Raw genomic sequence first — 23,478 nt, 5'->3', positions numbered from 1 at the left:
CAGCAGCAGTTGCCACTGCCTCAGGTTTCGCCTCCGATCAAGCCAACCTGAGTAGATCCACAGGCACGGACTCCTTCAGTCAAAGGGACGTCGCCTCTGCTCAGGGACGAGCTACGAATCGCATTGGCTCAACTGTGGCTGAAGCTGCCTGTCTGCCTGCCTCTCTGCCGAGAAGATCTACCAGACACAACTTTAGAGACTGTCCGGTCTACTGTTTGCTACTGTTACAAACGGTATTGTTGCAATAAACAGATACTGTTGCCTAAGAAGCCTGCCTGCAATAAACGGTTACTGTTGCCTAAGGAGCCTGCCTGCTGCTAACCGAAGCCTCCACAGCCGTTTCAGAAGCTACCATTCTCTACAGCAAAAGTCAGCAGAAATCCTGTCAGCTAAACCTTCCAGCAACAGCGGAACCCTGCCAGCATGCCGATCGAGCAAAGCCAATCCACAAAGCCGCTAATCTCTTCAACCCTGCCTGCATGCCGATCGAGCAAAGCCAATCCAATCCACAAAGCCGCTAATCTCTTCATACACAAACTTACAAGTTATACTGCCTCCCTGCCGCTGCTGGCCGCTGTCAAATTCAGGAGTGAGCCAAAAAGACTTGATTGAAGGTCCTGAACCAGTTTGAGGGCCGCAGAAATGACGCATGTGCAGAACTGGTGGGGGGGGATGCAAATGTGTATATGTAAATGGTGTATATATGCAAATGTATATGCAAATAGGAATGTGAGAATGTGAGTGTCTGGTTAACTGGGGGAAGGAGAGAACACAATTTGTAGATGTTGAACATGAACAAAAGAAAAAAAATGCAAATAAATTGTAAATGCAATAAATAAATAGATAATACAAAAAATGCAAACAAATAACATGCAAATTGACAACACAAAAAGGTAAATGGATAACACACAAATAAATGGTTATTATGCAAATAACTGGGGGGAAGGAGTGTTATAGCCCAGCAACAGCCTGTGCTGTGTTCTAATTGGTCGGGCAAAGCACGGCCTGTGATTGGTGGTTGTAATGACAGTTAAATGACAGTTGGTACCTGAGAGTATAAATACTGTGACAGTTGTAACACATTCTGAATCGCTGTCATCTCGCAATAAACATCTATTCTCTGATTCCATGGCTCCTGCGTCTATCCCTCACAAACGTATATAACAGTAACAAGGTCAGCAATAGGCATATCAACTAAGTCAGCCAATGAGGGAAGGAGTGGGTTCCAGCTAGTTTTACTGCCAGTTTGCTCATGTGCGCACTAGATGCGCGTTCTGCACACATGCACAGTTCAATTAAAATTCTTCTGTGCATGGGCAGCACCCAAAAACAAGATGGCAGTGGTGACCGGGGAACCAGTTCAGGGGTGTGGCAGGCCTGGGTCACTGCCGGTTCCAGCTAGTAGGAATCCACCTCTGAATGAGGCCTATTTGGACTCTGAAATTTGTTGTGTGAACAACAAGGAGACAGGAAGGAGCCTGACTTAGCCAAGAACTGAAAGTGAAACTGCTTGTGTTTTGCTTGTATTTATTGCAACCTTGGAAAACTTGCTTTTGGTAATGTATTGTATATTTTTATTATTAATTTGGTATCCTGCTGAATCAGTTACTGTGCTTTCTGAATGTGATTGCTGCTGCAAACTCTAATCAGCCAGGTCAGCTTCAGCACTTATTGCAGCCTGATTCAGCACAGCTAATTGTCAGGTGGATCGGACTACTGGAATGCCCCCAATCAGCTGTTCCAGGCTGCAGGGATTGCCAAAGACCATCACTGCCTCCATGCCTCACATTTCTGGCATCTTGTGGGGGTGAGTGGGGCTACATTCACTGTATAAGACACACCCAATTTTTCATTCTCTTTTTTGGGGGGAAAGGTGTGTCTTATACTGAGAAAAATACGGTACCTCTGGTCTCCTTGCAATTTTATCCTGGAACACGTATACTTTCATTTGTGAGAGATAGTTGTGGGCAGATGAGAGTCAAATAGAAAGGATTCTTTTTCCCATTGTCGGTTATCTATCCCTACTTGATGCTTTGAAAATTGAGACTGAACATCAAGTGGAATTCAGTTTAAATTTATCAGCACAAATGAAAACTGAATTTTTTAAATATAATGTAAACTTAGTATAACATAAAATACATAGTAACACAATTTGCAATCAGAACAATATCCCATACGTAAATATAATTTACTTATAACTCTGTGTATATTTTCAGCTTTTCTTGCATTCTCTTTATAGTTCAAGCCAGCATAATTAGTTCCAATGTTTCATTTTTAATTATAGACATGGACTCTAAGGCCTCAATTAGATTGACAACTTCTCTGTATACTGGTACCAAACTTCTTTTACTAATGTTATATATAACTATACTGTCATATAATTACTATTTAACCACTATCATTTGTGCCATACAAGTCTAATGTTTCTCACAATTGGTTCTAAAATGCACAAAAAAATCAGTCTAAGGCAAAAATATGTTTATGACAAAATCTTTCATACATTTGATTCTGTAGAACTTTTGGGTGGCTCCAAGCATCCAAACAGTTGCACGGTTGGGAACTAGATTAACAGGTCAAAACTATGTATGTTTCACATTGATATAAAAACATCCCAAAGCTATTCAGAAAGCATGCGGACTGATGAAAATATACTAAAGGAATTTGCTGATGCTTAAAGGTCCTTGAGTCTTCAGAGGCAGCCAAGAGAAGCTACTTCTGAAGAGATATCAGGATTTATAGGTCAAACAGACAAGACCGATTTTACTAGTTAGCTTCCAGACTCCAAAACTGATCTCTGGTCAGTTTTATTAAACAGCAAAAAAAAAAAAAAAAAAAAGTTTGAAAAACAACTGCATTCATTTACTTCAGTCCTAATGCTTAACAAAATAATTTTAGCCATTTAGCAGCAATATATTTAACAAAATTTTCACCATTAAAACATTCTTTATATAGTCTGCAATTACTTATAACTCCAATTATGTTTCTTTCCTCTTTGATGCCTCATTAATTCTTTTTAGAAAGATGTTTTGAACCCTTCATGTTAAATTATTTTGTTATACCAAGAGCCATTCTTTCTATATTTATATTTCTTACATCCTTTTGCTGGCCTTCAGACCAGCCCCTTCCCATGCTTTTAGACCATAGTCTTGGTATTAATTTTTATGATGAGACCTTACTGTTTTAACATTATATATTCTATTTGCAGTCCTAGTTTTTAATTACTTTATAGGCCTTATGTGTTTCAATGCTATTACTGAAGTGGATGTAATTTTTCCAGATTGTATTTTATGTTTGTCTATAATCGAAATACAGATTTGATTGAACGGCTTCATTTTGTTATCCATAAAAATAAAAAAATATCTAGTATCTGCTGAAGCATTTGGACAATGACAGATTTATCACTTTTCCTTTGAGATGATAAGTGTGTAATTTCTGCTCTTGTTATATGCTGACAGTCTGATCCTTAAAAAGATCATTTGGAGGGGAAGGGAGGATCAGCTCTTGGTAACCATCTCTCTCAACACAACATATAGCTAGCTAGTCTGTTTACACAAGCAGACGTGTATGTCACTCCACATATTTCATTTAATACTTATTGATTGGCTGTTCATCCTTTACCAGGCACTTTTGTGTGAGAACAGTTTAGTGATGCCCCACAAAGCTCCAGTGACCTCTCTATGTGAAAGGACATGATCTCTTATTTCCTGAGGATCTCCCTTTATTATTGCTTAGTGACTTTACAGTTATGTGGCTAGTCAACAGTAGGAGCTGCTGAAATAAAATTCACGCTGACTATCTTCATTGTGGTCTATTTGATTTCCTCCACCTCTTCCCAGCACAGTGTGGTAGCGCTCCCTATTGACAGATTAACTTACTCCAACATTATTAGGAAATTTCATCAAGTAGCCATTTTGTCACTGTGGTATTCATATTTTTGAAAATGACCGACTGTCCTAGGCAGGATGGAAGGTAAAGATGTCAGGCCTGGACCGGTTTCACTATTCTGTGCTCAGCTGGCGTTTTATCCTGACCCCTGACACTCTCCTATTCCATTCTCTCTTGAGAAGGTCTTGTCAGTGATGATAAATTGTGTTTCTCCTGAACTTAGGCATAAATATCATTGAAGGTGAGGCCTCCACATTTATTTTACTTGTGAGCTTTGCCACATTTAAATCAAAGACTCTGGAGGCACTCCTTTGAAAAATTAACCCATTGTGTTTCTGCTTTCCAGTCCATAATTATTTGATCCCTTGCAAGATATACAGTAAATGTGAATTTTAATAAAACTATTTAGTATGTATAACAAAGTGGAGGTGGTGACGACAATATGATTTTAAGTGATGATGGCTCTTGTGAAGTACTTGCAAGCTCAGTATGTGAGCTCAGTAATTCAAAGACCATCTAATTGCAATAGAGACAATAATTCTGACTTTAATTGTGCATTTAAATAATGAGGCATTGAATCTCAAGCTGTAGGTTTTGATGTGCTGGAGGGTCCTTAGTTCTGTGAGTTTCCAAGCATAACATATCAGACAGTTCTCAGGGATCCAGGCTGTATGTATGCACATTGCTCTAATGCAGATCAATTTAGGCGCCTATTTAGGCGCGTCCTTCTAGGCAGGTAGCAGTATGGGGAAAAGAACTGGGAGCAATTGTTACAACTATTGGCTCCTGCTATCCCATTAAGTATATCAGAGGGCTGTTCCATCCAGATACCATTTTTATTTCTCATTCTCCTTGTAATATTATTCTGCTACTTCTACTATTCATCCATCCTTGCTCATTTGAGCCAGTTTGATCTAATGGTTAAGGCACCTGGTTAGAAACTAGGAGACTGTGAGTTGTTGTCCTGCATTAGGCATGGAAGTCAGCTGGGTGACTTTTGGCCAATCATGCCCAAATCAGCCCAAATCACCTCACAGGATTGTTGTTGTGTGGAAAATAGGAGCAGGAAGGACTGTTAGGTTATGCCACCTTTTTATTATTTTTATTTATATAGGAATTAAAACATCTATAATAAAATAATAAATAATAACAGAAATAATACCTGCTGTGTTCTCTAGCTTGCCAGTGAGTGAATGTAAAAAAATAACAGCAAGCCAATCTCACTCATATCATTGCCCTTCCTTCTTTAGATTTTGTGGTAAAAGGAAAAGAAAATAGCTACTTATGAAGCAGCCAGTTTTCAGAGCAACTGAGCAACCCAAAAAAGATGTTGCGAAGGCATACTTGTTTGCGTTGGTTGTACCTTGGTTTCAGGGGGAGCAGTAATTCAGAAGAGCAGAAAGATAGGAAGTTCACCAGTAGGAAACAACCCACATTGTATCTCTGGGGAAAACACTGGGAAACTGTCTCCAGAGTATTCTCTGAAGCAAAGGTTCAGCTTATATTGCAAAAATCTGTGCAAGCCTGATGTCAACACAGAAGGATGGGTGGTACACCAATCAGTTTGGGAGAAGATTACATGTAAAAGAAGCCAGAAGAGGAATATTTAACAAGGGAATTCCATAATAATTTTTTTGCAGCCCAGAATATGATTATCTTAGTACCACAGAATGTATCTTTTATTCCCTTCTCAAGTTTATCAATCATAGGGATTTTGCCATGAAATCTGTCTTTATATATGTATATGTACAAGTTATCAGTAATCTCATTTGTGGTTTTCTATTAGCAGCTTTCTGGGGTTTAAATAAACACATAGTAAATAAAGAAGCAAAATGCAATCCAGACAAATCACTTAAAGCAGAAAAGGGGGAAAAATTGCAATTGCAATTTAAATTGAAACCCAAGGGCAGTTCTAAATATGAAGTGTCATCTGGTCATCTAAGGAGTCTAACTCTTGTCAATCAATTTTAGGAATATTAATAAATTTTGATTTTGTGTTGTTAAACAATCTCATCTAATACGCACTCCTCTGAAATTTTGCAACATTCTAATTACACACACACAAACTTTTCAAGGAAATGCTATCACAGAAGAAATTGTGGCTGCCTCTAAAGCCAATTCACACCATATCTAAAGACAATCCTGTTTTTGCTAGAAAATAGACACCAGCAGGTATGTGAAGTGCAATAATATACAGAGAACACATTACTCACTTCTTTTAGAAAGATAAAAGAAGCTCTTCCTTCATGTTTTCAAAAGGCTTAAAAATACTGTAAGATTACAAAAATCTATAGGACACCCAATATAATTGAACAAAATAAATTCAAGAGTACTGAAAAAAATGTATGTCCCACTCTAACTTATTATTTTCTACTCTTAAAAACAATTGATTTTTAGGCACATCTATTTTTCACATAAGTTATTTTCTGATTCCCTCCCCCCTAAACATAACAATTCTGTCATGAAACATTTTTTGGTTAAAAGACAAAGTTTTTTTTTCATCGTGCTATTGAAATATGTTAAATTTAACTCTTGATATGATAAAAAAACAGAGATCATTCGCTTCACAAGTTTAAATCTAGGAAACTCTTAGTTTTCTAGCATATACCTGGTATTGTTTATTCAGCAGTAAATCCACTTAGGGAAACTGATCACTAACAAGGCCTATACAATATAATATTGCAATCTTGGTAGACCAAAAGGAAAAAAAATATTCTGAATAAGTTCTTAGCAGGCAATTAAGAAAGATGCAATTAATTTTAATGTTACAACAAGAGATTTACACATATGTATATGTGTTGTCTAATGTTTTTTACTGTTTGTGTGGTTATTCAAGAAATGTAAAATGTGTGTGGGTGTCTCTGTGTCTGAAAGGAGATGCCCATTTAAAAGAGGTTACCTTTTCCCTCTCAACAAACAATACCTTGTATGTTTATTTTTCCTGGCTTTCTGTGTCTTGCAGCAATGCATATGCTTGGACTAAATTGGCAGCTACAGCCAGCAGATGGACACACCTTTAACAATGGAATAAGGACAGGCTTGCCAGGTTCTGATGATGTAGCAACCATGCCCTCTGGAGGTAAAGGTGAGGACACAGCTGTATCTTTTGCTCTTGAAAAATCTCTGAAACCTAAAAACAATGGCTCCTGTGTTTCTTTATCTTAAATTTAAAACAATTACATTTTATTGGAATACATTAGAAATAGAAACCTAATCATTTGAAGGATTTCATTGCAACAGTTCTTAGTTTTGAAGTTTTCCTGGTTGAGTAGTTTATTTTGAGGGCACATTTGGCGACAATCCTGCTTAATTGTAATAGTTTGGGAAAGAGCCTTATTTTGAATACTATCTTCCAACAAAGAGATTCAGAGGATCTTTTCACATTAATCAAGTCCAGTTACCAATGCCTCCTTTTAGAAGAAAGAGATCATGTCTTCCTTTCCTTCATCCCTGTGTGAAAACGAAGAAAAGCAAGAAAGCAGAATAATCATTTTTAAATCAATCAATACTTTCCAAATGAAATTGTAGATTTTTTTTATTTTTAAAACTATATAAGGACTTTTCAATAAATGGAAAAATTATTAATTGGGCCTAGTGGTTAATGCTCCAAGGTAGAAACTAGGAGATTGTGAATTCTACTCCCACCTTAGGCATGAAAGATTGGACCAGTCATTCTCTCAACTTGACATGTTGGGTTTGAATGATCAACTAATTAGCCAATTCCTGTCTCAATCAATAGATCAACATTTGGTTGATTTTAAAAATACTGCACTTGTGGGACAGAAGTTTCATTCACAGTGACCAAGTCTGAAAGACAGGTCATAGGTTAAACTTCTGCCTAAAGATGTTTGAGCCTTTTTTAGAGGGGAAGGAAAAAGAGAGAGGAAACAAATATTCAGCAAGGATGTGTATTTCAGACCATGTGAATATAAATAATTGGTTCATTCACTAAGTGACAGTGTAAATAAAGCCTTGATAAAATATTATAGTGGAATCCATATACCTCAACTGTGCAGTGGTAAAAACCAAACAAATAACCCTAGCTCCCAAAGATGGAGGCATGGTGGCAAAATAAATGGTAAAATGTTGCTGATTTTTTTGTCTTCTTGCTTCAATTTATTTATGGCTAATATTATCAGGATAGCAGTTTTTAAGATGGCTTCTATCGAACTTTAGCCCCATCAGCTATTTCAGACTTTACTTTTATTGGCTAGGCAAAATGACCTGTCATAACTGACAGAACTCAGAAGGAGGAAGTGCCCAGAAATTAATTTTGTAAAAATAATAATAGGCAGTCACACCCATATGTTTACTTTAGAAATATGTGCATTGCAATAAAACTGATTTTTGCAGAATGCCATGTAGAATGGAACAATTCAGTTAGCCGTGCACATTGAGCTATGAGCTATCACATTGAAAAACAGTAAATTAAAAACAGTAATTATGAATAAATATAATATGTAAATATGCATGCATGTATGTATGTATGTATGTATGTATGTATGTCCGTCCAAGCATGCTAAAAAGCTGATTCACTACAGAATCACATCCATCATTTTTGCTTGAGTAAATTATATATTGCCCCTTGGGACTGGTGTGAAACAGGAATTATATCTGGCAGTACTTAGGAGACAGGCCATTTCTGTTATGGGACTTGCTCATCATTTCCCCGGAGATGAGAATGGCCCATGTTTGGTAGCTCCTGAGAGTACCTGAAACTGTGGCTATGCCAACAGGCTTGGGGATATCAAAACACAAATGGATTGAGATAACTATGGGTTGAGTATGTAACACCAAAGATACTCTTCTTCTAGTCCTTTTTAAATAAGATTGGTGTCTTATAATGTGTTAATGTTTGTTTTATGATTTGTTTACATTGTACATCACCCAGAATCATGTTCTGTGTCATGTATGGCTATATATAAGTGAGGAATAAACAAGCAAACTTTAGGGAGAGAAAATATCTCAAATAGGAAAGTAATTTTACATTACATTGTGTTTTTATTTCTCTGTATAACCTAGGAAGTTCTGGTTAGAAAAAAAAAATGTTGATGCACCTATAAGAAGCAGAGAGAAAAATACAAAGAACCAACAACACTGACCTTTATTTTAATTGATGGTTCACATCTTCCTGTGGTTTACAGTCTTGACAAGTCTTGGCACACTTATCATTATGCAGATATCTGTAAAGTATTAAGAAGTAGTTTCTAAATGTGTTCCCAAGTTTGAAAAGGTTAAAACTACAGGTCTACAAATAACCGAAATAGAATAATTAGGAGGAAAAGCACATATTTTCAAAAATATAGTTAAAGCTCATTTTTAGGTTAATTATTTTAAAATGATTATTTTTAAAAAGTCTCTTTTTTGTTGTGGTTTCTGTAAATCCATAAGTAGTTTCATAAATGGATCAGATGACAGCAGGCAACATACATTGGCAACATCCACAGGAAACCTTTCTAGTTCACAGTTTTGATGCCAAGATCACTTAATTTCTAAAAATGTCCAGCATTTCACACATATCATCTTCCTAAAAACTGTTAACATTCTATCTTCAATTTATGTTAAAAATAATCATAAAGGTATTATAAAACATAAATGTAAATGTAAGATGCAAGCATCTAGAAAATAAGTAAGGAAAATATTGAATTAGTTGATTTTAAATGTCACACCTAACCATTGTTTATTTTATTTGAATTTTGATAAATAAACTGGATTCATTTTATGTACTAATCTATAATCAAATCAACATTATGGCTGAATATGAGCCCTTCTTCTCCTGTTTTATGATACATAAAGTAGAAATCCACATTTCAAATCCTGTAAATGATTTCACTTACCAACTCTGTAAATTTAGTCCTGTTTTTAGATTACTTTCAAACAATATACACAATATTTTGTGTGATGGTTCCTTATTAAATGATTTACTGAGTAAATTACATTTTGGAGTGCATAAAAAAATCAGAGCAAAATTTGAATTCATATGGAATTGAAAAGTGATCAGGCTTCTGAATTTTTGAGCACTATGGTTTGAAGATAGCTATGAAAAACTACAGTTATTAATCCATATTATCATATTAGTATATTACTTTTGGTTTGCAGAGAGTATATATTTTCTTTATTCATGTTGCATTGACTATATTATATAACACACTTACTACTAATTGCTATTCATAACTTCAAGCAGGAAGAAAATATGTTAACAAGTTAGCATTTTATAGTATGTGTTTAAAACGAATAGAATAGAATAGAATAGAATAGCAAGGGAACCTAAGAGGTTTTCTAGTTCAACCCCCTTTTTGAACAGGACATTCTATACCATTTCAGACAAATGGCTAGCCAGTCTCTTTTTGAAAGCCTCCAATGATGGAGCACCTACAACTTTTGAAGGCAAACTATTCCATTGGTTGATTGTTTGCCGCTTTAGGAAATTTCTCCTTAGTTCAAGGTTGCTTCTCTTTTTGGTTAGTTTCCATTCATTGTTGCTTCGCTTATCTTTTGGAAAATAGTTTGATCCTTTCGTAGGAGTTCCTCAAATATTGGAATACTGCTATCATGTCTCCCCTACTCCTTCTTTCTCTAGACTAGACATAGCCAGTTCCTGCAATTATTCTTCCTATGTTTAGCCTCCAGCTCTCTAATCATTCTTGTTGCTCTTTCCTGAAATATTTCTGGAGTCTCAATATATTTTTATATTGTTATGACCAGAACTGGATGAAGTATTCCAAATGTGGTCTTACTAAGGTTTGTAAAACTGTACAAGCACTTCACATGATCTTGATTCTATCCCCATATTAATTGCAGCCTAGGATTGAATTGGCTTTTGGGAGAGGCTGCCACACACTATTGGCTCATATTTAAGTACTGTCACAGTTACTGGCATTAAGCTAGGTTTCACCTAGTCTGTACATATACAGCTGGTGTTTCTTGCCTAAGTGTAAAACCTTATTTTTATCTACATTGAATTTCATTTTGTTAGATAGGGCCCAGTGTTCAAAACTAGCATACTCTGTACTTACTGCAGAAGTTTCTGAAATCTTTCTGACAATAATAATCCTTTAAAAGAATCTGTAAAAGGTTTATTATGGATATTGAGAGCGTATCATACAGAGGCATATATAATTTTAAGCCTCATTTGGTAATCTACTTTCTTTATCTTTGATGGTCTACAGATGTGTACCAGGGGTGGGTTACAGCCTGATGGGAGCACTAGATACCATTCCGGTATGGTGCTCCCGAGGACCTGCCAGCCATCCTTACCTGTCAACCCAACCGGGCCATTTGCGCTTGCGCATGGAGCGTATGCCACCTGCGCATGTGCACATGGTGGATGCCCAGCCCCGTCAAAGCGCACCAGTTTAAACGGAATCCAGAACCCACCACTGATGTGTACATATAAACCTGAAGGATTTTCAGCTAATAATCTTAGCGGTTATGGAATTCAGAGCTAAATATGGACAACACTCAAGTTGAGAAGGCTGCCCTTGTTTAGAAAATAGATTTAAATGCTTTCAATAAATATTTATAATTTGGCCTTAATTTCCAGGAAGAATTTTTTCTACTGCTTTTTTTCAGTTTGATATTGTAAGATCTGCTATGTCAGACAGTTTATTTACTTTGTTCATCAGAATTGTGTCTTGATGACTATAATATAATATTCTCTGTGCTCTAATAGTTTTCTCCAAAACAAAGTGGTATCCCTTATTTTTATGAAGAAAGTCAAGTGTTATCTATAATAGGGCAGTGCTAGTTTCTGATTACAGCTCGTTGATTGCAATTAATTAATTTGATTGTCTTTGGAATCTAATTATCCCTAACAATGTATTTTGCATCAGATAAAACTGAATAGACAAAATTAGTCTGTTGTTACCAACTTCTTTTTATTTTCTACAAGTGTATGCCTTTGTGTTATTTTCTTTCACACTTATTGGTAGTAACCATGTTGTTTTTAATTTTCATAGCAATACCGCTATAATCGGAATCTTTTGGATTCAGCAAGTAAGAAATCAGTTTGTTGTTCAAGAAAAATAGACATGGGGACTGGGTAGGTTATTGTGGAAAACAAGAAAGGTTAAAGTAATAAGGGTTAGGGTTAGGGTTATTAGTTGGCCTGACTGACATATACTTATGTTGTTATGGCCTATGCTGTGTGATTTTAAAAAAAATACAATGGGGAAGATACGAATGAAGGCCTTTGGCCTCTTCCCCTCTCAATTTAGTCTGGCTCTGGCATGCATATGAAATATACTTTGCAAAACAATAATTTGTACGAGGTAAATAACAATCGTCTGAAAGGAATAATGGAAATCCTTTTTTACTTACAGGTGGTAAAATACATGCTTGAGTTCAAATGTTTCCCCTGATAGGAAGAAATGCACATTCCAAATCTCCTTTATATAGTTCTTTGAAAACAAAATGACAATTGCAAAGTGTCTTTAATAAAGTAAGCTTCAAGTAACTTGTAGCATTTTGAAACTGTGCCACAAAGATATAATATGAAAGCACTGAGCTTCCCTTTTTATTTGGAGCCTTTCATCTTTGCTTTTAGCTGTTTTGGAATGTCATTGACATATCCTCAGCCTCTGTGTGCTGATGAAGCCAGTTGGAAGTTTGAGAGTGTTTCAAGTAGCATCATAAAATTGCTGTTATGGAGAGCTGAACTGTCATAAAACTGGGGAGAGAGAAGAGAATTAGGCTTAAAAAATTATTCGCAAAGAGGAAAGCTAGTAAGTCTAAAGGAGAATTGACTTTCCAGCTAATCTAGTTGTAGTGAAAAGTGTTGTCCAGTCCTTCATTAGGCACAAAAGCTGCCTGGGTGAACTTGGGCCAGTATTTTCTCTTAAGCCCAAGCCACATCACAGAATTGCTGGTGTGGAGAAAACAGAAGGCAGAGTCATGATAGGTAGGTAGGTAGGTAAGTAGGTAGCAGTGGTGGGTTGCAGGCATTACGCGACGGTACAGGTGTACTGGAGCCTGCCGGGAGTACCGGGTACCGTTCTGGTACAGTGCTCCGTAGGGCCTGCCCGGCTGAGCTCCTTACCTGTTCTTTAAAGCCTTCAGCGCTTCTGTACAGGCGCATGGTGTGTACAGTACCTGCGCGTCGCTCCACTGAGCAGCTTGTGAAAGCATCACTGGCAGCTACGATGCATGTGTGTGCCGTGGGCACCCATGTGAGTGACGCCGGGCCCATTCCAACCGTACTGGTTAGCAATAGCAGTTAGACTTATATACCGCTTCATAGGGCTTTCAGCCCTCTCTAAGTGGTTTACAGAGTCAGCATATCGCCCCCACAGTCTGGGTCCTCATTTTACCCACCTTGGAAGGATGGAAAGCTGAGTCAACCCTGAGCCGGTGAGATTTGAACAGCCGAACTGCAGATAACAGTCAGCTGAAGTAATGGATGGAAAATAGACAGACAGACAGGGAGGGCAGAGACAGACAAAGACAGAGACAGACACAGAGATAGAGACAGAGAAAGATAAAGAGAGAGTAGAAAGATGAGCCCTAAAAAAAGCTCAGAGATTCTGAGAAACCAGTTTAGTTATGCGTGAAAGGATAACAACAATTTTAATAAGGTCTATCTATTTTTCTATCTATTGTAAATGCAAATCTCTAGTTTTATTCAAAATAGTTTGGTTTCTTCCATTTTTTATTTTGGTGTTTCCTATGGGGAACATTTCCCTATGAGACAGAACGAACTAGGGAGAAAGGTTAGTATTGTGCCAGTGTATTTCTTACACAATTATACAAGGGATAGAACTGATGGCAGAAGATGCAGATCTGTGCTTAGTGATATACAAGTGCAGGCCTTCATCAAAAGCCTCACAAGTTGTTCACTCCCACTTATATGACTCATCCAGAAAACTGTGCTAATTTAAAGGGAGAAAGACCTATACTGCTAAATCATCACATTTAGGAAACTGAAATTTATTTATATTACTGGTGATTAAACTTATATCCCCCCCCACAAATATTTCCTATTTACTTAGCAATGTTAGTGATACAGTGATTAATCATTTGCAACCCCTGCTGTGCCTATTTTGAGATGTCATGATTCAAGGATATCATCTCCACAGGCTTCAACCACTATATTTCTTGCTGTGCTTCAGGGTCTTTGTATTCTATGAACAGAATGTAAAGTTTTATCTATCTTGGTATATCAAATATCATATACAGCATATAAAACTATTCTATTTGTTCCTCTGTCACCACCATTGTCTATGTAATGTAACATTGGGGGGAAAATAAATGACTACAAAGTAAACAAAGACTCTAACAGGTAAAAGTCGGCAGAAATTCTAGGGCTTTCGGCTTGATACGGATTGTATTTTTGCTTGGTTTGAACCTGGCACAGTTCACCATGGATAGATACGAATCTTTATCATATACTGGAATGAAGCCATAAAAAAACAGATTTGCCATCTGTCGGAGTAAGAATGAAAATTCTCTCTTTATATCCCCAACAGTTCAAATATGTTGTCTCTTCTTCCTATCATGCTTCAGTAGCTTCTTTGCTGTATGTTTCTTAACCTTGAAACTACCTATTTATACAATTAATTCATTTGTCTTAAGAACTGCTGCCTATTTACTTGACTCTCATGAAGACTCCTCTAGACCAGCTTGTCCCTGGTTATATCATAGACAGGTCAATGCCTTTTTAAGCATCTCCACTGCCTTCTTCCAAGATGCTTTGGGACTTTGTATCTAGGGTTGCCAAACTTATGGTGTCATGGCATCATCGCGTGATGTATCAGGACTTTTTCTTCCTTTGCTAAAGTAGGTGTGAGCATGGCCGGGTGACACATCCAGCCTGCGGGCTGCGAGTTTGACAGCCCAGATCTAAAATACAAGCCCTGGTAGACTATGTAAAAGATGTCCATTGGGTTAAAAAAAGTAAAATTGGTGTGGCAATGACACAATTGAAGCGTCATCTCGTTGTAACGAAACAGAAAGAAACAGGGCTTCAATTATGTGGTTACACCCATCATTTTGACATTCCCTTCTTTTGTAGGCATTGTTTATGAGGTTTTATTTTGTTCTGTTTAGCTAACCAAGGTTGTTAAATTGCAGTACAGTGAAATTGAGATTTGTAAATTGATCTGTCAAACATTTTTTAAATATCTTGGACAAATTGAAATATATTTTCTAATTAATACTTCTAGTGAACTGGATAATTCCATTGTTATATTTTGAGATTGTTTATAATTTCCATTGGTAATCTTGGGTTTTATGCAGTATATTCATTTTCTTACCTTTTTCCATCATGTCAGTACTGATTGTTCTCAAGGACCAGTAAGAATAAAGGAATATATATTATATGTGCCATTGTCAAAATGTGATTGTAGACACTTTGCTTTAATCTGTTTAGTTTATATTTGTATCGAAGAAGCACCTTAAGCTGTAAAGGCATATAATATAGTAAAAATTCCCATTCAGTAGTAAAACAATGTAAAAATTAAAATAAGGCAAGTTTCATCTGATTAGGTCATGCTCTACCTGTAAATATTCCACAACCAATTGATTCAACTTGCAGGATTCCACAACATTTTAGAGTAATTGTGAATTATATTTTGTAATGCATATGTGTAAGATGTAGAGAGAAACCTCCTCCCAGAATGTCAGTCCTATGTGCATGCAATTTTAATAATTTTAATACTTTTAAACATCTGGAATTTATTGTAGTATTTTGAATTCAAATCAAAAGAAACAGAAAGATAGAATATAAGAAAGTGATCGAGTAGTAAAACTTTGAGGAAATATTTCCATAACTTTCATGTGTGAAAGTAACTGCAATAATCCTACTTTCTAAGTTACAATACCGAAAAATCACCAGAGCCAAACGAAGTGCTATTAGTAGAATTTATTGACAGCCCCAAACTGTATCATGTAGGGCATGAACTGTGTTAGACAATATACAATAGTCTATCGACTACTGTCTAATAGACAATAAAATACAAGTCTGCAGAGAGATTCTAAAGGTTCAAATAATCCTTGTGTTAACCGTACTTGATCAGAAGAAATTCAGAATCTTGAAAACTACTCAATATTCACTTTTATTTACTAGAGATAGACTAAGTCATGCAGAATAATCACTAATTATAATTTATATAGTGAAGATATCTAACTTTTGTTACATTTTGTCATGTTTCTGGTAAGAGTTCAAACTGATTATTTCATAGCAGGAACAATATTTCAGATGTTGAATTTTGTTAATTTTCAAAATTGATTTTGATCAACGCTGCTTTGTATCCCTATGCATATTTCTATTCCTATGAATGTTGTTTTAAACATGCATGTGTAAACATATTTCATCCAACTTTCTTAAATGCATATAATTTAAATATTATTTTAAAAGTGCTTAATTTATCATTATTATTAAGGAAGATTTTTAACTTAATTCATATAATTAACTTATTGTTTAAAATACTTCCATGCATATTAATAAATACAAATCTACAACTGGGTGCGAACAATATCTCCTACACAGCTTCCAACATTTTGTGTTTATAACTGCATCTTTTTTCGCCCTAAAAGGAACACTTTTTTTTATATATCCCATGCTAAGTTCTTCAGAGACCTTCCTAATAACTCCACTGCAGGGTAGTTCATGCTCATGAAATATGCAGATAAGGAAATTGAAAACAAACTTGATTAATTTTGCAAATCCTACTTACTGCATTGAAGACATATATTGTATTTGTTGGGTCTCTTAGGATACTTTCATTTATCTGTACTCTGAACAGAAAGTTGGAATATAAATATAAACTGAAATAATCACCATTACCATCAAATTTATTAGCAGTATTTCCACTTGAATGAGCTAGGATCCATGTAAATTTGGATTGCAGTTAAAACATTGCTTCAAATCACTAATTTAAATATAGCATATGGCTTTTGTTTTTCCCAACACATTAAAAATATTAGGATACCTGCTTAAAGAAATATCTATTGATGAAGCATAAAAAACAGTTTGTTAATGAAGAAGGTATAAGAAAAGAAGGGAAGGGGAAAAGAAAAAAAAGATATTTGTGGTCAGCTTTCAATTAACAAATACAATTATAAGAAGGGCTACTAAGCATTTAGCAATGGAGTTCAACAAGAGAAAGGAACAAAGAGGAGAGTGGAATGACTAGAGAACTATGCCTGTTCTGAGGAATCTTCTGAATATTTGCTGATTGCAAGGGATGTGCCTTGAGAATTGCTGATTACCTTTTGTGGGTGATTAAGTGACTGCTTTCTGCTGAGCAGGCAGAGGCCGCAACAGAGACAATAGAAGGAATATAAAGCAACTAGTTTCCTTGAAACAAATTCTCTGAGTGATGAAAGATAGAGAGCTTAGACTTTGGCAGATTAGTTTAAGGGAATCCGTAACATCTCTCTTCCTGGATAGTGGGTAGTGACAGAACCAAGAAGGAAAAAGACATCTACTATTGGTGCCTAAGAAACAGAAAATGAAGGGTATGATCAAAGTCATTACCTGAATATTTGTGGAAAATATATCTCTATATCTATAGCTATAGCTATATCTCTCTCTCTCTCTCTCTCTTTCTCTCTCTCTCTCTATCTATCTATCTATCCACACACACACACACATATACCTACCATGTTTCCTAGAAAACAAGACAGGGTCTTATTTTCTTTTGACCCCCGAAATAAGCGTTTGGCCTTATTTTCTTTCAGGGAGTTCTTATTATTTTTGAGGTGCAGGAGTCGGCGAGCATGGTCACCTCATGGCTGCTGCTGTGTTGCAATATTTTCAGGGAGGACTTACTTTGGGGAGAGGGCTTATTTTAGCGCATGCGCTCAAAAGCCCAATTGGGCTTATTATCCGGGGAGGTCTTATTTTCAGGGAAACAGGATACATACACATACATACATATACATACATACATTCCATTAATTGATTGTGTGTGCGTGTGAGAGAGAGACAGAGAGAGAGAGAGAGAGAGTGTATGTATGTTTTTGTAGATTTTCACGGGTATAGCTATGCTGGTCTTGTATTCGGGTCTTTTCCCGTGTAAGATTTAGATTGTCTTGGCAACATTTCAGCGAGGTCTCACTCGCCATCTTCAGGCTGGGTTTTGGGCTTAAAGTGTGATCGGAGCTGCCGCCTTTCTATAATTCTTGGTGGGGGTGTGTGGAGTGCTGGCTTTGTTTCAATAAGTGGAGTGATTGGTTATGTGGTTGCATCATGATTGGTAGATTGGTGCTGATGGTGCTGGCTGTGTGTACATTGTTGTTTCGTGTTGTAATGGCCTGGATGGTGGGTGGGGCTCATTTGTTGACTAGGGCTGGTTTCCAGATGTTTGGTAGGTGGGAGGCATCGTCACATTTATTCATGTTGTGGGTGTGTTTCTCTATTTTGATAGCTTCCATAATTATTCTCCTGTTGAGTGTTCAGTTTTGGAGATTAACCTGGTTCCTTCAAAATTAATTTCATGTCGTGTAGCTTTAAAGTGCTGGAAAAGAAAAAAGAAAAAAAAAAGAAAAAACTTCCTCCCTTATACACACTAACACACACACACACACACACACACACACACACACGTATGTGTATGCATAAATACATATCCATTCCACTGATTGTATGTATGTATGAGCATGTGTGTATGTATATACATATACATACATGTGTGTGTGTGCGCACACACACGCGCACAAGTATATGCTCGACAACAGTGCCTGGGGGGGGGGGAGTTGAACATTTATTTATTAGCTCAAACAAGCCACTATAAAATCAGCTGACAGAGGTCGCAGTTCTCTGAAAGTGAGAGAATATAATGCGCCAACCTAATGGTAAGAATGACAATCAGGAAAAACATAGCATTGCTGAAACCTGAGTTGGTGATAGACTCATATACATATACTCAGTCTTCAGAGAAAAGGAAGCATAGCTGACCAAGAAACAGGAGGGTGAATTCTGGAAACATTCTGCCATACATTCCCCCCCCCTTCCCTTAATATTTATCCAGAGTGGGGCTGTGCTGTGCTGTGCTGTTGTGTGTATAGCTCCACTCAATTTTTACTTCCACTCAATATCAACTATTGGAAAAGTTGCCTCTACTCCACTAATAGATCATATGTTGTAGCAGTCCTTGTTCTTTCTAGATCCTCTGTCTAATCATTTTTTCACCATTTTTGATACCTTTTGATAATTTGTGCAGCTTAGATGCAGCTACAAGATAAGCATTGTTGAGGATCCAGGAAGAAAATAGTTGTTTGTGTGTGTGTGTGTGTGTGTGTGTGTGTGTGTGTGTGTGTGTGAGAGAGAGAGAGAGAGAGAGAGAGAGAGAGAGAGAGAGAGAGAGAGAGAGAGAGAGAGAGAGAGAGAGAGAGAGAGAGAGAGAGAAGGCTTTTTTTCTTCAAAGGCAAGACCACTCTGTAGGTGGCTAGGTCAGTATTTCCTTTGAAATGTGAATAAAGCAGCTCCTTCACAGTTAATTCATAATTACATAAGAGGTACAGAGACCAGCAACCAGATAACAGAGAGTTGTCCCAAAGGAGATCTACCAATCCAATTTTAGATATCCATACTTCTGTGTAATGTTTGAATGAGTGGCATACAGGTAAACTTAAATGTCCAGATAATATCCTGAAATGAATATGGTGAAGGAAAGTAAATTTTATTATCTGAACATTGTATTCATGGGAATTACCAAGATGGGATAAGCAAGCTTAATTAACTGGGAAGGAATGCCCAAGGCCTTTTAATATGCAAGGAAGACCTCCATAGTCAATAGAATATAGTCCTTAGGAAACTGTGCCCCCCCCCAAAAAAAAACCCTGACCTTCTAGTAAGAGGCTAAGAAGTAAAACCTTGCCAGTAAACTTTCAACTACAAATTTTCTTTTCTAGGTAATTTTGTGTGCAATAAACCTGAAGGATTTCCAAGGAGGTATAGCAAAGGAAAAACTGAAGAGAACCCTTGCTACATGAGAATTTAGGCAATAACAAGAGTTAATTTGCATCTGTAATTCATCAAATAATGTAGTCAATTGATTAGTTAAATATAGAAGCATTCATAGCAAGTAAGATATATTATGGAAATTAGGTAAGTAAGCTTTACTGAGATACGGAGGTGTGATGTCTCAGCGCTTAAAGAAACTGAGCTTTTCAACTGGAAAGCTGGCAGCCCAGGTTTGAGGCCCAAACACTGCATGATGGGCTTCTGTTCCTGCCAACCTAGCAGTTTGAAAACATGCAAATGCAAGTAAATAAATAGGTACCCCTTTAGTGGGAAAGTAACAGCATTCCAAGGTGGCGCAGTGGTTAAATGCAGCACTGCAGGCTACTGCTAGATCAGCAGTTCAGCGGTTCAAATCTCACCGGCTCAGGGTTGACTCAGCCTTCCATCCTTCCGAGGTGGGTAAAATGAGGACCCAGATTGTTGGGGGCAATATGCTGACTCTCTGTAAACCGCTTAGAGAGGGCTGAAAGCCCTATGAAGCGGTATATAAGTCTACTGCTATTGCTATTCCGTGCCCCTTGGCATATAGTAATGTTGGCCATATGACCATGGAAAGTATCTTTTCCTTCAGCTAAGAAACAAAGCACTGCCCTTTAGAGTTGGACACAACTGGACACAACTTTTCCTTTACCTTTACTGAGATACTAAGCTTGATATGAACTGACTATTTGATATTGAATACATACATACATACATACATACATACACATATACATATACATATACATATACACATACATACATACATTAGCATTTCTGTATTATTAAAGGTATCTGATTGTATTGTTTGGTTTCTTGTTGGCTACAAGATGGTGTGCTTGGGAGAAAAGTAATAAATAAATAGAAAGGCCCATTCATTGTTTCATTTTGAATTTTCATTTTATATTTCTGGAGTAGTCACACAGGCATATTGTTTGACATTAAATTAATCCCATTTATTCCAGTGTACTCCACTGTTTTCCCCCTTTCCTTTTCTTTTGTGTTCTGATATTACTGAAGACCCATTAACCTAGAAAATTAAAAAAGACACAGTTTATTAAAAACATATTCAAAGATTAAGTGTGTTCAGCCAAAGCATTCTCTTGCCATATAAAGACTTTGGCAGTACAGTATGTTTAAATGGCTTTTCATTGCATGCAAGTATAAGTCTCAAGAGCAGAGGCAATTTGGAACTTAAAACTGGAAACTTGTTGCAGTGATAATTGCACTTAAAGAAAATGGATGAAGAGGCTATGTTTTGGTACTTGGATTATTCACACTTCCCTGCCACATAATTATAAAACTGTTGCATATCAAGGAAGATTTTTGCTAAACATTATGAAAGACTTGTGCAAATTGATTTACTTCCTAAGATGTTAGCACTAATTTAATGTGTATTCTTATATGGATGAAAGTACATGTAAATCATACTCATGATCCCTCAGTATGCATTGAAAGAGTAAAGAGTTTGTACATTTTATAGTTTTTAAGGCAATTAGATAATTTAAACTGGAGAAAACTATTGGTAAAATACATAATTGATTCTAGGTAACATTCACAAAGTGTCTAATGCTAAGAACATGAACTGGGAACAGTGTCAAGGACAATGCTTAGCACAGAATCCACAACCTGGTCTGTTAATCTTAAATAGTGATCTGATGAATGCTAGTTAGTATTTGAGTAATTATGAATGCTAACTAGCATCCTTTAGCAATGACCAACCCCTATATTTGCCTCTGGAGACCTTACGTATCCATCTGCACCCTTAATCTTTCCCAAAGTTAAAACATGAATTGAAAGGTTTGGTAGATAGCTCACTATGAGCTCTAGATAATCAGAAGGTTAAGTGGCAATTAATAACTTCATTGTTATTGCCTTTCACTTATGATAAAAGCCAGAAATCTAATTTGGATATTGTTTCTAATATTTGTAAGTTGTTTTTGCATCTACATGTAATAGGGTTAAGTTATTTGGATAGTTCACATATTGGTAAAGATGGTTCAGCTGCCTTAAAATCAGATAGATAGATAGATAGATAGATAGATAGATAGATAGATAGATAGATAGATAGATAGATGATAGATAGATAGATAGATAGATAGATAGATAGATAGATAGATAGATAGATAGATAGATAGATAGATAGATAGATAGATAGATGTAAGTTGCTCCCGATTTGGCCCGGATAGGGCGAACTGATAGTGGCGGCAGTGGGAGGCTCCACCCACCCACCTGGGCGCTTCTCCTATCATGTCTTCTTGGCAGCTTCCATAAATCTGGAATATACAATATAAATATTAATAGCACTTAGATTTATATACCATTCCATAGTGCTTTACAGCTCTCTCTGAATGGTTTATGTCAGCATACTGCCCCCAATAATTTGGGTTCTCATTTTACCAACCTTGAAAGGATGGAAGGCTGAGTCAGCTTTGAGCACGTCAGGATCAAACTCCTTGCAGTGGGAAGAATTAGCTTGCAATACTTCATTCTAACCACTGTGCCACCACGGCTCCTCCTATATTATAATATAATACAAGTAAATAAAGTGAAATATCTTTAATATATGGCATATAAATAATTAAACCAACATTATAAGGCATACATTATTCATGAGGCCAATAGAAGATCACATTACTTTTATCTTGGTCCCAGAGGAAAGGCATACAAATATATAAAATATTTGTATATCGCTGTAATGGATTGGCCTGCTGCTGTCTTAGGAATTGGGATGACTTTGGTGAGAGTGCAAGCTAATAAAATAATGGAGAACAAACAGGAATGTGTCTGAATTGTATTTGTGTGAATAAGAAAGACAAAATGTATTTGGGCCCTGATTGCTGTCCCTATAATACTTTATATAATATATTGATATAGTCCTCCACAATAAATGATCTTCCTCTTAAATTTTTATGATAGCTAGATATCTTCATCTGATCATTAGTTAAGAGATTATGGAAGTTTAGAAAATAAGATGCACAGTGCACTTGCACAACTGGTAGGCACAGCTTCACATAATCCAAGATGTTATTTAGGTGTCCTGGAGTTGGATGCCTGGGGACAGTATACAATACAGTAATTTGTAGTGTGTCCAAAGGCAGTCAGGTAATTTATTTGATCCCACAATCCATCTGATCTGTTTTCTTTCATTGCTAGTTCTTGAACCCTACCAAGCCTTCTGTTTTCTCTCAATGCCCAAAGTAAGTTTCTTTATTTGATCCAAGATTGAATGGTTGCTCTTCAGCTTAAGAGCAACCTAAGATCTATAAAATCTATAATTCATTTTTTTTCCTTCTCAAATTTGTATTAATGTCAAGGTTTCATAATTCTTTATGACTCTTCTCACAGCACATTCACGTCATGCAGTTAAACTGATTGGCAGAAAGTAAAAGTTACAGACAAATTCATAAAAGAATGTGTTATTATTGGTGTCCTTTTTGGCCTTCACAAAGCAAAAATCTAAGAATTCAATGTGATATATCAAATGTTCTGTTTTTGTTTTAATGTTTCTATATTATTGTTTCATGACAGTTTTACTATACATCAGCCAAAGACATTGTCTAGGGAACATTATTAGCCAAAAGATTTCAACTAAAAATATGAAAAATATAATAAATCCAATATAATAAATAATACATTTAGTTTCTTAA

General features: G+C 36.4%; 1 protein-coding gene across 1 annotated transcript in view; it reads left to right on the top strand.

Moving 5' to 3' along the window:
* Window positions 1–23,478, top strand: part of TENM2 (teneurin transmembrane protein 2) — a 928,661-nt gene that overhangs the window by 719,092 nt on the left and 186,091 nt on the right. Inside the window, exon 8 of the mRNA XM_087709674.1 lies at window positions 6,848–6,970. Coding sequence (XP_087565800.1) covers window positions 6,848–6,970 — 123 coding nt within the window. The remainder of the gene's footprint in view (window positions 1–6,847; window positions 6,971–23,478) is intronic.

This window comes from Thamnophis sirtalis, unplaced genomic scaffold (genome assembly GCF_051295495.1).
Source record: "Thamnophis sirtalis isolate CommonGarterSnake01/CBP01778 unplaced genomic scaffold, rThaSir2_p1.2 scaffold_3, whole genome shotgun sequence".
Lineage (NCBI taxonomy): Eukaryota > Metazoa > Chordata > Lepidosauria > Squamata > Natricidae > Thamnophis > Thamnophis sirtalis.
This window is presented reverse-complemented; position numbering and strand designations above follow the sequence as displayed.